The sequence below is a fragment of the Hyaena hyaena genome, unplaced genomic scaffold, assembly GCF_003009895.1.
Source record: "Hyaena hyaena isolate Hyena2069 unplaced genomic scaffold, ASM300989v1 scaffold_96, whole genome shotgun sequence".
NCBI lineage: Eukaryota > Metazoa > Chordata > Mammalia > Carnivora > Hyaenidae > Hyaena > Hyaena hyaena.
The window spans coordinates 759,834-773,086 of record NW_024080729.1 but is presented as its reverse complement, the minus strand read 5'-3'; the positions used below and the strand labels follow the sequence as shown (position 1 = coordinate 773,086).

General features: G+C 36.2%; 1 protein-coding gene and 1 pseudogene across 1 annotated transcript in view; both read left to right on the top strand.

The window, feature by feature from the left end:
- Window positions 1–13,253, top strand: part of DNAH8 (dynein axonemal heavy chain 8) — a 318,105-nt gene that overhangs the window by 15,595 nt on the left and 289,257 nt on the right. The window contains exons 5-7 of the mRNA XM_039235325.1: window positions 359–472; window positions 5,692–5,799; window positions 8,126–8,227. Coding sequence (XP_039091256.1) covers window positions 359–472; window positions 5,692–5,799; window positions 8,126–8,227 — 324 coding nt within the window. The remainder of the gene's footprint in view (window positions 1–358; window positions 473–5,691; window positions 5,800–8,125; window positions 8,228–13,253) is intronic.
- On the top strand, window positions 10,466–11,351 carry LOC120233789 (annotated as a pseudogene).

The window sequence follows — 13,253 nt, the reverse complement described above, 5'->3', positions numbered from 1 at the left end:
TCTATATACCTATATCTATCTGTCTAGCTATATGCCCTATTCTCAAAGATCCAAAATAATGTAATGTCATAAATAACTAACCTAGAAAAGTCACTCCAGATAGCAATTCCAGTTTAAGCCTATAGACAAAATGTTAATTACAAACAGAATGAGTCTTTAGTTTCGGTAAATCATTTAAGATATTTATGATAATTTTAAGTCTTAAATAATATAAGAAAGAGATGTGTCAATCACATTTCACTATCAACTATTTTAGTGTATGTATGATTAGGGAAGATAGCCTGAATTTCTTCATTAAAATTAAGTACAGTGATATATTTGGATGTTTCATGGAATTCTTATACATTTTTTCCTTTAGAATTGGCGTGATTTGGATGCAAGAATAACAGATACAGCAAATGAATCAAAAGATAATGTCAGATATTTATATACTTTAGAAAAAGTATGTCAACCTCTCTATAACTATGACCTAGTAAGTATGTTTTTTAAAGTACTTTGAAAAATAACTCATTTAAAAATAACTTTAATATATGTGTATTGGGAAGTGTATACTGCAGAAAAGTTATTTAAAATATATATTTTCCTGGGGTGCCTGGGTGGCTCAGTCAGTTAAACGTCTGACTTTGGCTCAGATCATGATCTCATGGTTCGTGGGTTTGAGCCCCACATCAGGCTCTGTGCTAATAGCTCAGAGCCTGGAGCCTGCTTCCGTTTCTGTATCTCCCTCTCTCCTGCCCCTCTCCTGCATCTCCCTCTCTCTCCACCTCTCCCCTGCTTGCACTTTGTATGTTTCTCTCTCTTAAAAATAAACATTAAAACAATTTTTTAAAAAATATATTTTTCTGTTATACAGCTATCCTGAATTATAAACTTATTTATTATTCTAAACTACATTTAAATATTTGACATTATCATGAGTATAATCTCATTTGTGAATTAAACTAATTAATCCATTGCTGCATAACAAATTACCCCAGAACTGATTTGCATAAAACACAGTTCCTATAAATGAAGAATCCAGGCATACCATAGTTTGAGCCTCTGCCTCATGGTGCCTCATGAAGTTGTGGACAAACTGTTAGCTAGGAATGTGGTCTCATTGGAAGTGGAGACTAATAGTTGGAGGGTCCACTTCTAAGCTCTGTCACATGGTTGCTGGCAGGTCCCAGTTCCATACAACATGAGTCTTTCCTGAGGGTAACTTTCTTCCCCTAGGGTGAATGATCTAGGACTGAGCAAGAGAGAATGCGCAACCAGCGTTACCCTGACATCAAAGCACTACAGAAAGAAATGGGAAGATATCCCATGTTCAAGGAATGGAAGAATGAATATTGTTAAAATTTCCACATTACCCAAAGCCATCTGTATATTCAGTACAATCTCTATCAAATTCCGATGACATTTTTTTTCAATAGTGGAAAAAAAATCCTGAAATTTGTATGGAACCACAAAAGACCTCTACTAGTCAAAACAATCCTGAGAAAGAAGAATGAAGCTAGAGACATTGCACTTCACGATTTCAAGTTATACTGCAAAGCTATAGTAACCAAAGCAGTATAGTATAACAATAGACACATCAATCAGTCAGAAACAAGAGAAATGAATCCTCACATATATGGTCAAAAATTTTTGACAGAGGAGCTAAGAATACTCAATGAGGTGCATAGGAGCACATGTACCCCAATGTTCATAGCAGCACTCTCCACAATAGGTAAAATATGGAAAGAGCCTAAGTGGCCATCCACAGACGAATGGATCAAGAAGATGTGGTTTATCTATACCATGGAATACTACATGGCAATGAGAAACAAAGAAATCTGGCCATGTGTAGCAACATGGATGGACCTTGAGGGTGTTATGCTGAGCGAAATAAGTCAGGCAGAGAAGGACAAATATCATATGTTTGCACGTATAGGAGGATTAGGAGGAACTTGACGGAGGACCAAGGGGGAGAAGAAGGGGGGAAATGGTGGGGGAAAGGGAGAGAGGCAAACCATGAGAGACTCTTGAATGCTGACAAAAACTGAGGACTGATGGGGGGGAGGGGGATGGGCATGGAGGAGGACACTTGTGGGGATGAGCACTGAGTGTTATGTGGAAACTAATTTGACAATAAACTATTTGTAAAAAAAAAAAAAGAATACTCAATGAGGAAAGGATAGTCTCTTCAATAAATGGTATTGGGAAAACTGAATAATCATATGCAAAAGAATGAAATTAGACCCCTATATTGCATTGCTCACAAAAATCAACTTGGAGTGAGTTAAAGACTTTAGTGTACCACCTGAAACCGTAAAATTCCTGGAAGAAAACATAGGGAAAAATCTTCTTGACACTGGCTTTAGGGATAATTCTTTGGATATTATATCAAAAATACAAGCAACAGAAGCCAAAAATAAGTGCAACTATATCAAACTAAAAAACTTCTGCACAGCAAAAGAACTAATCAACAAAATGTAAAGGCAGCTATGGAATGGGAGAGAATAATTGCAAACCATATGTCAGATAAAGAATTCATGTTCAAAACATGTAAGAATTTAGACAACTCAATACAAACACAAATAATACAATAAAAAAATGGGCAGGACTGAAGAAACATTTTCCCAAAGAAGTCATCCTGATAACCCGTGAAAACATGAAAAGAAATTATTCACTTATGTGAAAGAAGGAAATCCTGCCATTTGTGACATGGATGGACCTTGAGGGCATTATGTGAAGTGAAGTAAGTCAGACAGAAAGACAAATACTGTGTGATCTCACTTATATGTGACTTGATTCCCCAGCTTTATAGCATATGCAATTAAAATCTGTTTCTAAGAAAAATCAGAATTATCATATATCACATGCATTTGGAGTTATTCAAGAGTTGAAGATTCAGGGGCACCTGGATGGCTCAGTTGGTTAAGCATCTAACTTCAGCTCAGGTCATGATCTCACGGTTCGTGGGTTCAAGCCCCATGTCGGGCTCTGTGCTGACAGCTCATGAGCCTGGAGCCTGTCTTCAGATTCTGTGTGTGTGTCTCTCTCTGACCTTCCCCTGCTTATGCTGTCTCTATTTTTCTCTCAAAAATAAATAAAACATTACACGATTTTTAAAAAAGAGATGAAGATTCAAATATTAAGTATACATATATCTAAAGTCTATTCTAGCAGGACTACCTGCAAGTAGATCTTGATGTAAAAAATAATGGACGAAACAAATATAGCAAAATGTTAACATTTGTCAAGTGTAGTGATGGATATAACTGATCATTATACTATTCTCTGCACTTTCTATATTATTTAAAGCTTTTCATTGTAAAAAATAAACTTGGAAGAAAGGTACAAGCCTTTTTATTGTTATCAAGACCTCTAGATTTTTAGGTGTACTAATTTCAACTTCTTGGTTTAAAAGACTTGTTTAAATTTATAGAATATTCATATCTTTTAGTTCTGGTGTTCTTTTCATCCTAGTAATTTAAAAAATTGTTATTCAATTGCTCTAGCCATGGATATACATTATTATTATTATTTTGTTATTGAGCTTTTTATATTCTCTGATTCAGGAATGTTTCAAACATTATCTTTGATATTGAAGAAGTACTAATAGTATTGTCATATAATTGCTTTCCCCTCATATACTCACTATCTTCGATGCAGTCACTATTCTTTTTATTCTCATTTTTTGTTAGTCTCATTAAAAGCAAAGAGCAATTGCTTTAGTTTAGGTTGTAACTCACATTTGAGCAGGAAAAGTATACAGGACTCATGCTTCCATTTCTTCTTGAAAAGTTTTATGAATTTTATGTTTAATGTTTCCTTTTATTATCTTGCTATTGCACTTTCTGGTATTGGTATATCTATTGTTGTATGTTTTACATATAAAGTATTGAACACTGAGTAAAAATAGGTAAGAATTATGTGCTCAGGGAGCTTCTCTTATAAATGATGTTTAAAATTTAGATGAAGGTTATTTTCCTGATGGACCCATTTGGTGCTCTCTCTGAGCCTTCTTCTCTAGAGTTAGGGGTATTCTGTAGACTTGCTTTATTGAGAGTGGAAGGCACTCCTCCAAGGATTATTTTTATTAGACTCTTTCTGATATACACATAACACATATAATATGAATTCTAACATACAAGGTTACCTGCAAAATAATGATGTTAATTTCCATAAGCCAGATACAATTGATTTAATTAAGCCATAGTTACACTTGATACCTAGGACATACAGTAAACTATTCAGTAGTTGTTATTTCTGGTTTTATTTATTTTGTCCTTACTAAAAACATCTTTTACATATTATCCTAATAATTAAAAGGCAAGCTCCTTGATGGTGGAACAGCCATTGACCTGTTCTTCCATTCTGATTTGTGTCATAGTTAAAAGCAGGGTCTCAAAATCTCAGGCACCTAACTGTGGTTATATAGCAGCTGTGGGATCTTGGACAAGGTACTTAACTTCCCTACTTCTCTATTTTCTCATCTGCACAATGGGAATAATCATAAGACTTTTTTTTGGTTCTATGACACATCTTTTTCACACTTAACATCTCTGTACTCAGAGCACATCTTATAGAGAGTCCAGTCTTAGGAATTATTATGGATGTGACTGACACCATCTTAGATTATTAGTTTTCTTCTTGGGTAGTGCTTTTTGTTTTATTTTTTGGTAACATTGGTATGAATTCAGACTATGGTGAGTAAGTAACCAGCCTGTGGTACAAAGCCTCAGGACAGTTTATTCTCTGACCCTACCCAAGGAGCAAAATTTGGACCTGGAAGCTTAGTTCCTGTCATTTTCTCCATGGCTTGTTTATGTCATGATTACTTTTACAGAAGACATATAGCCTGTTGGTGAATTAGTTTTATGGGAGAGTTAAGACTCCCCATATCGAGCATTTTTTTCCTTTCTCAGTAGCATGTAAAGAATTGGTGCCATCTTATAATCAGTGATGTTTCATAGCTGATGATCAATCTACCTTAAATGATAGTCAGCATAAACTAAGGTAATATGTGAAGCTCTTTGCCTATTGCCTGGCATATAGTAAGCATTCAATATACATTAGTAATGGTTTATGTCTCTCTTGTACTTATTCTCCTTTGCTGGATGCTTTTCCATTTGTTTCACTGTTTTGCATGCATCTCTTCCACTCTGTTGTGATCTCCTCCAGAAATTTTCTTATATTTGAATTTCTCCCAGTATCTTCCCAAACTGCTGGTATTTAGTAGGTTTGCTGAAAGGTGAATTGAATTGCCTAAGTGGAAATAAGTTCTAGTCTGATGTCTGTTTTTAACTAGCTTTCTGGCCATAAGCAAGTCACTTTACCCTTTAAGATATCAAGTTTCTTCATCTTTAAATAGATTATCTTGAGCTATTCAGCCTTAAAATCAGTTTCACCTCTAAAAATTTTACTTTTAAACAAACTTTTAAGTTTAGATGTACAGATAGGTTACAATGACAGTACAGAATCCTCTTCACCCAATTTCTCCTGTTAACATCTTGCATTTCCTTGGTACATTTGTCAAAACTGATGTCCTTTGTCTGTTCTAAGATCCAGTCTACGGCACTACATTACATTTGGTAAAATTTGACTTTAAGATCAAAATGTCAACCTTATTTTATGCATGTTTAGAGTTTTGAATATTATAGAATTTTATTTATTAGAATTATAAATATATGATGGATTTCCCTTAATATATTCCAATTTTAGGTTTCCATGGCACATGGGATACAAAATTTGATTAATGCCATCAGAATGATTCACAGTGTGTCACGGTATTATAATACCTCAGAGAGAATGACTTCATTGTTTATCAAAGTAAGTTTCCAAGGAAAGAAACCACACATGTAACCCTGTAAAAAAAGTTAACAATCCTTTCCCTCTGGGCCAGGGAAGGGAAGTGGGAAGTTTGGGTCCCTCTCAGAGGTACAGATTTTAATACTTCCAGTGGAGAAGAAATGAAAGATGTTTACTGGTCAGTTGTACTTAACTGAAAGTGTACCTTCTTCTTGTTAGAGGTAAGTCCTCAGACTTTTTGTTTAAATGTAGCTGATGCTTTTCTAATTTAGTCTGTCCAGATAGTGTTGCTCAGGACCTAAGAATTGTATTTACTATTACCAATGCATCTTTAGTCTCTCCCACGGGCCCTATAGTTTGTGTAAAATCTTCCTCTGATGACATATGGTTCATCACTTAAATTATTTGAAAAATCATCCATGAAACACATGAATAGAATTTCTTTGTGATTCAAGAAGAACATAAATATGTAAAGTAACAGTCACATTTCATCTCTCTGTTTTGGCAGTCAATAGATTTAATCATCATTCATTTCCTAGACAAGGCAAGAAGGTTAGGATTTCCCCCCATCACTTGTCTCTCTTTCTTGTTATATGTCCCACACTGAGATTTCTCACTCTATATTTTTGTTATTATTTTAAAACTATTTTGCCTAATATTTTGTTAACATTATAAATCCATATGTACTCAGACTAAAATCTAAGCATTGTTAGTTTCTTTGATCACCACTGCTTGGTGATTTCCACATCTTCCTCCATCTTCGATTTATTATTTCTTTGGCTGAAAAGTATTCTCAAGTGGTTCTTTCAGAGAGAGAGTCTGTGTGTGGTGAACCTCATGAATTCCTGAATGTATAAAAATAGATTCATTTTGTCTTGCCACTCAGAAGTTAGTTTGACTGAGATCCCAAGTTCAACATAATTTTCTCCTGGAAACTTGAAGATATGGTCTCCTATTCCAGTACAGTTGATGGGAAATTTGATGGTCATCTGATTATTTTTCCTTTGTAGGTAACCTATCTTACTCTTTTAAGAAGATTTTAGGATTTTTTTTCTTTATCCTTGAACTTCTAAAATTTCAAAGTGATGTGGTTCTTTTTACATTTATATTGTTCTGTATTTGCTGGATTATTTCAATCCAAAGACTTTTTTCTCCATTCCTGAGGAATTTTCTTCTTTTGGTTTTGAGTATTCCTTACCTACCTGTTCAATGTATCCTCTCCCCTTGAATCTAACTTCCATTTCTCTTCATTTTTTTTGTCACTTTCTGTTCTTTGACCTTTCAATTCACTCACGTGCTCTTCATTTATGTTCCAGATGCCAGTCAGTTCATCAATAAAATTTTTTTTCATAATAAAAATTTCAAATTCCAAGTGCTCTAGTTGTTTTCTTTTCATGATCCAATACTCTCATATCTTTCTCCTCAACTAATTTAGTTAATAAAAGATATTTTTAAATATATTACATATATATATTTTTATATTTCCTCTTTATTGACTTTAATCTCTCTATTACCATGATTATTTTCTTTAATTGTTTGGTGATTCTTAGTTGTCTGCCCATCTTTGTCTTTGACTTCCAATTTGCCTTCCTGTTCTGTTTCTTGTAGTCCGTCTCCTGTGTGTGTGTGTTGGTGGGGGGGAGTCAAGAGCTTTTTCTCTGACATGTCCTCCTGGGGTGCAGAAGCTACTTGGGGTGTAGTCCACACTCATGGCTTTGTCCTGTCAGCATATGTCATTGTTACCTACTATACAATTGCTCCAATTTCAGTGTGCAGCAAGCAAACATGGGTCACCTTTCATTATCTCCCATCTCGAAGATTTCCCATAAATGTTCCACCTTCGTGGTAACCTTCTCCAGAACTGGGTTCTGGTTTTCTCTAGTCTTCCCCCCGCTCCCCACTTGCTGAAAATTTGATATCATGTGCTTTCCATATTTTGAATTCTCCAAAATGTCTTTGGTTCAGCCTGACATCTCAGTCTAACCCCCTGACCATTTAAGTAACTGTCTTTTTTCTCCCACTATTTTGGAGGATTAACCTTAACTTTAAATTTAGTTTGCATGTTGAAGAATGGCAAAGAATCACACTTGGATCTTAATTAGAGGAAAAATAAACAAAAGGAAAATAAAGTTGACTCTGAAATTTATGGCCCTGGTGACATTGACTCAAATGCAGTCAAAAATTTGAATTTCCCTTGGTTTGGACTAGAATGTGTATTTCTTTATTTTTTATATTGTGATTCATCTTATAAATTTACTATTCATCATATTTTTATGGTTGTATTTAAAAATCTTAAATTTTATTTCTCTCTCTACTTGTAGTTATTTTGGACTTGTATTTATTTTAGGTAACAAATCAAATGGTGACAGCATGTAAATCATATATTACTGATGGAGGAACTGTCCATGTATGGGATCAGGAAACACCACTCGTATTAAAAAAAATTCAGGTTTGTATAAATATTCTTATTTTCATAAAGTAAAGGTTTCATTGTCTGGCCCATTTTTGTTTACTTTTTTCATTCACAAAACATGTTAACTTTGAAAGGACACTTGCAGAGTAGCATAAGAACATAAAAGGAGCCTCACTGAAATTATCAACTTCCCTTTATATTTAGTGCTCATTTAGGATATAATTTGTTCCTCATTTTAATCATGGCTGCCTACATCAGACTCCTATTGCTGTTTCATGTACTCTGGTCCCTGCCTTTTACTCGGCTCCTGTTAATTTCATTTTCTTGCTGTTTTGCTTTGGCGAGGAATGCTGTACATTCTTAGATAATCAAGATGATAGATGACTTCTGGTTTTGATCTTCTTTTGGAAGAGAATGATTCTAACATTTCCCCATTTTATCTGATGCATTCATAGGTTTTAGATACATCTTTGACAGATTAAGGAAGTTCTATTCCTAGTTTTAGTAGTAGGAGATATTTTTTAAAGTTATGAATGGGTTCTGAAAAAAATTTTTTCTGCAAATATTTATTGAGATGCTTATTAAATTCTCCTCAGTCTGCTGGCGTGATGGATGACATCTTTAGGTTTTCTAAAATGAGACTTTCCTGGTCATGGGTAATTAAAAAAAAATAACTTTAAACTTTGGGTTGCTACAATTTTGTTTAGGAGTTTTTGCAACTATATTCATGAGACATAGACAGCCTGCAAATTTCCTTTCTCATACTGTCCTTGTCTGGTTTTGGCACTAAGGTCTCAGAATGAGTGGAGATGGAGGAGGGAAGATAGTTTCACCCCTTTTCTATTCTCCGGACCAGTTTATAGAAAATTAAAAAGATATGTTTTTTGAAAGTGTGCAGGAAATGACCACACCAGGAAGGCTCCATCCGGAAGTGGTTACTGGCTGTCTTCATGTGCTGTTCCCTGGGCTTTATAGAACCAAGGCACAAGGCTGGGCCCTGGAGGCAGGGCCAGAAAGGATGTTCATGTGCTCTCCAACTGGGATGTGAACCACTGCACTCACAGGGCTTTGCCTAAGCACTACCATCACCACATTATGACCTCTGGAACCAGATGGTAAAAAAGAGTGGTGACAGGGAACAGAAAATGAAGAATTACAGTTACTGAGACAGGAAAACCCAAGGGACCCCATGAGAGAAAAAACTGTTTTTCCCCTCTTTGCTTTTTTTCTGGCTTCTATTCTTGCTAGGACCTGTACCTGCAACCTACCTTACACATGCCTTGTAATGCAGAGAGCATATGTCCTCCTCCTAAGGGACAAAGAGATAATGATATCTTTGGAGTCTTCCAGCACAATAGATGATATCTAAGGAATGACCTGGGCAGAGCCATCATGTGTCTATTCTAGACCACTGGCACTAGACATCTTGATGCCAAGACTCATTCAGGGAATGAGTGACATGAAGGACACTTGGATCTTTCCCTTGTTCTGCTTAGCTCCTGAATGCCTAAGAGGACACGTGCACCAGGTCACAAGTACCAGTAAAAGCCTGAGACCCCAAGCAAAGATGAGACTCAAGCTCCTTTCCTTTTCAAGTCTTCCAGATGGCCCTTCTGTATCTGCTCTCTTTATATCTTCAAAAAACTTTTCTCCCATTTCCTGCTAGCTCATGTTTGATTTCCATACTGCTTGAAGCCAGGGGCCCTCTTAACTAGTCCTGTGGGACCCTGCCTGTGAGTCCTTAGACCTGGCCTGCCTGAATCATTAGGGTGGTTTCTCATGCTGAAAATACTTGATCCCAAAGACAGGAAGAATCAGAATCATTATGTGGTTTTTGGACTTGCCTGTGTAAGACACAGAGTTACACAGAGACAGACCAAAGCTGCTCATAAAGCAATGGTGTTAAAATATCACTGAAAGCAGCTGAAGAAACAATAAAAGAAGATCATGGCTACTTCATAACTACTTGCATTATGAAAGCTTTTGAAATGTCTGATCCACTGAAAATAAGAGAATCTAACAGACAGAGTTTACTTTTCATAATTCAGTTACTGCTAAAAGTGCATTGAGGAGGGTACTTATTGGGGTGAGCACTGGGTGTTGTATGTAAGCAATGAATCATGGGAATCTACCCCCAAAACCAAGATCACACTGTATACACTATATGTTAGCCAACTTGACAACAAATTAAAATAAAAGTGAAGCAAAGGGCAGTTTCTTCAGAGTGTTTCCCCAAGGCTTGACAGGAATTCTAGATAAATAATAAAAAATACTCTTAAACTTGGTGATATGAATTCACCATTTGAAGATGGAGACACATTTTATTCCTTCTGGTATAGTTTTTACTCCTGGAGAGGATTTTTGTATTTAAATAAAGAAGCAGGATGTCACAATGAGAGGAGATGGATTGAGAAGCATGACAGAGCAACAGGATATCAAGGAAAAAAAACTGAACTGAATGAGAACATTACTTGATAATGTATATGGAGCTGTGATGCAAGGGTAAAAATAATTCTTAAAAGAAAAAGAAAAAGCCAAGAAAGGAGCAGAGAAGAAAGCAAAAGCAGAAGGAAAACAGAAGGAGCCAAAAGCTAAAGAAAAACAAAGATGGGCTGAATCAGAATCTGCTTGGAGAGCTCAGGAGAAAAGAGAGGAGGTTATTGGCAAAGAAAGGAAGGATACCCAGGGGGAAAAAAGCCATTAAAAGGGAAAGGCAAAGACTTCATAATTCATGGAAGACCTGGAATCACTTTTCAGATAATGAGATGGAGCAAGTTAGAGGGAAAATCTTTGAGATAGGTTCTAAGTAGCAAGCTTATGTACTTAAATGAAACACATCAACATCTACAAAAGAAATAGGAATGACTGCTCTGGTAAAACAAATGGTAGAAACAAATGAGAAAATTAAAAAAGAGAAAGAAGAACCTGAGACCTTGTATATGGCAAGCATCTAAGAATACAGATAGATCAACTGTCAAAGGTGGAAATGGCAGTAAAAACCGATCAGAAGAGAATTGATCTGCAATTACTAATTACAGCTGTGAACTTCTTCCTTGCTGGAACAAATTCAAGATGGAAGATAGTATGTGGGTACATGTGGGTGGAGTTCCCCAAACCAACAAGTAATTCTTGGACACCAGCTGGGTGTCCTACAGTTTAACTCCATTTTGACGTATCTACCCACACATAGCATCACACCCCACAGGTTCAATCCCATGAAAGTGGGACTTCCGATGCCACTATCAAGTCCAGGTTGTCAACTAGCTGTAGATTGGAGGTTCCAACAACACCCCCCAACTTGAGTTTCAGTAATTTGCTAGAGTGGTTCATAGAATTCAGAGAAACATTTTACTTGTTAGATTACTGGTTTATTATAAAAGGATAACTCAGGAACAGGCAGGTGGAAGAGGTACACAAGGCGAGGTATGGAAAAAGGGCATAGAGCTTCCATTCCCTCTTGGAGTCCACTGCTCTCCTCAGATCTTCTTATGTTCACCAACTGGAACCCCCCTATTTGTTTTTTATGGAGGTTTCATTACTTTATATAGGCATGACTGATCCATTCCTTGGCCATTGGTGATTGATTCAACCTTTAGCCTCTCCCCTCTCCCCAGAATCAGGGGTAGGACATTCTTGGTTGGTTCCCCTGGCAATCAGCCCCCACCCTTAGGTGCATTCCGAAGTCACTTCATGATGTAAACTCAGTGGTGGTGGAAAGAGGCTTATTATGAATAAGGAGACACTCATATCACCTTTATGGCTCAAAAGCAATTTCAAGAACCGAGGACAAGAGACCAAATCTTATAGCAAAAATGTTCCCACTGTTCTCACACCTTGTGAAATTGCAAGGTTTTTGGGAGATGTGAGCTGGGAACCATGGATGAAGACCGAATATATATGAGAAATGTATTTTGGTCATCTGAATGACCACATCTGTATATTTCTTATAAATCACAGCAGCATAGGAAGCTGTTGCCAATTTCATGAACACATATTCTTTTTATGGAGCTGGTAAAAAAAAGAGTCTCCACAATCATGACCTGCATCAAAAAGACGGCACACCACAGGGAGTCATGCTGCAGGCTGACAGTACACCACCTTTAGAACAATTTGAAAGTCCGTGCACAAGTTTCACCTCCTGGACAACAGAAGAACAGAAGCTTTTGCAACAAGCTGTGAAAACACATTTTATAAATACACCTGAAAAATAGGGAAAATATAGCAGGAGCAGTGCCTCTCAGGACAGAAAAAAACTACCTGAAATAATATAAGGGACTTGTTGAGACAGTAAAAGCAAAGGAAGATGCTCAAGAGCAAGTACAAGAGCTATACAAGTACAGCTGCGGCATGAACTAATGATTATCTTCATTGTGTGTGCACTTAGAGAATCCAACAGAAAATACTGTACAAAAAAAGATCTGATAGAACTCATCTAATAAGTCATCTGGACTGGACATTTTTTATGGGAAGATTTAAAGATTATTGTTTTCTTTTTTTACAACTCAAGTTTTAAAATTATGGCAAAATGTACAGAACATAAAGTTGACCATTTTAACCATTTCGAAGTGTATGGTTCACTGGCATAAAGTACACCCCCAATATTGTGCATCCATCATGACCATCCATTTCCAGAATGTTTGCATCATCCCAAACTGAAACTCTGTATCCATGGAACAATAACTCCCCAATCTCTCCTCTCCATAACCCTGGTAACCTGAATCCTATTTTCTGTCTATATGAATTTGCCTATACTAGGTACCTCGTTTAAGTGGAACTATACAGTATTTGTCTTTTTGTGTCTGGCTTATTTCCCTTAGCATGACATTTTCAAGTTCTGTCATGTTGTAGCATATGTCATAATTTCAGTCCTTATTAAGACTAATGTAATTTAATGTTCCATTGTATGGATATACCACATTTTAAAAAATCCATTCATGTGTTATACACATCTGGATTATTACCAACCATTTTTCTATTGTGAGTAATTCTGCTGTGAACATTGGTGTGCAATGATCTGTTTGCGTCTTTGCTTCCAATTCTTTTTTTTTTTTTACATTTTTTT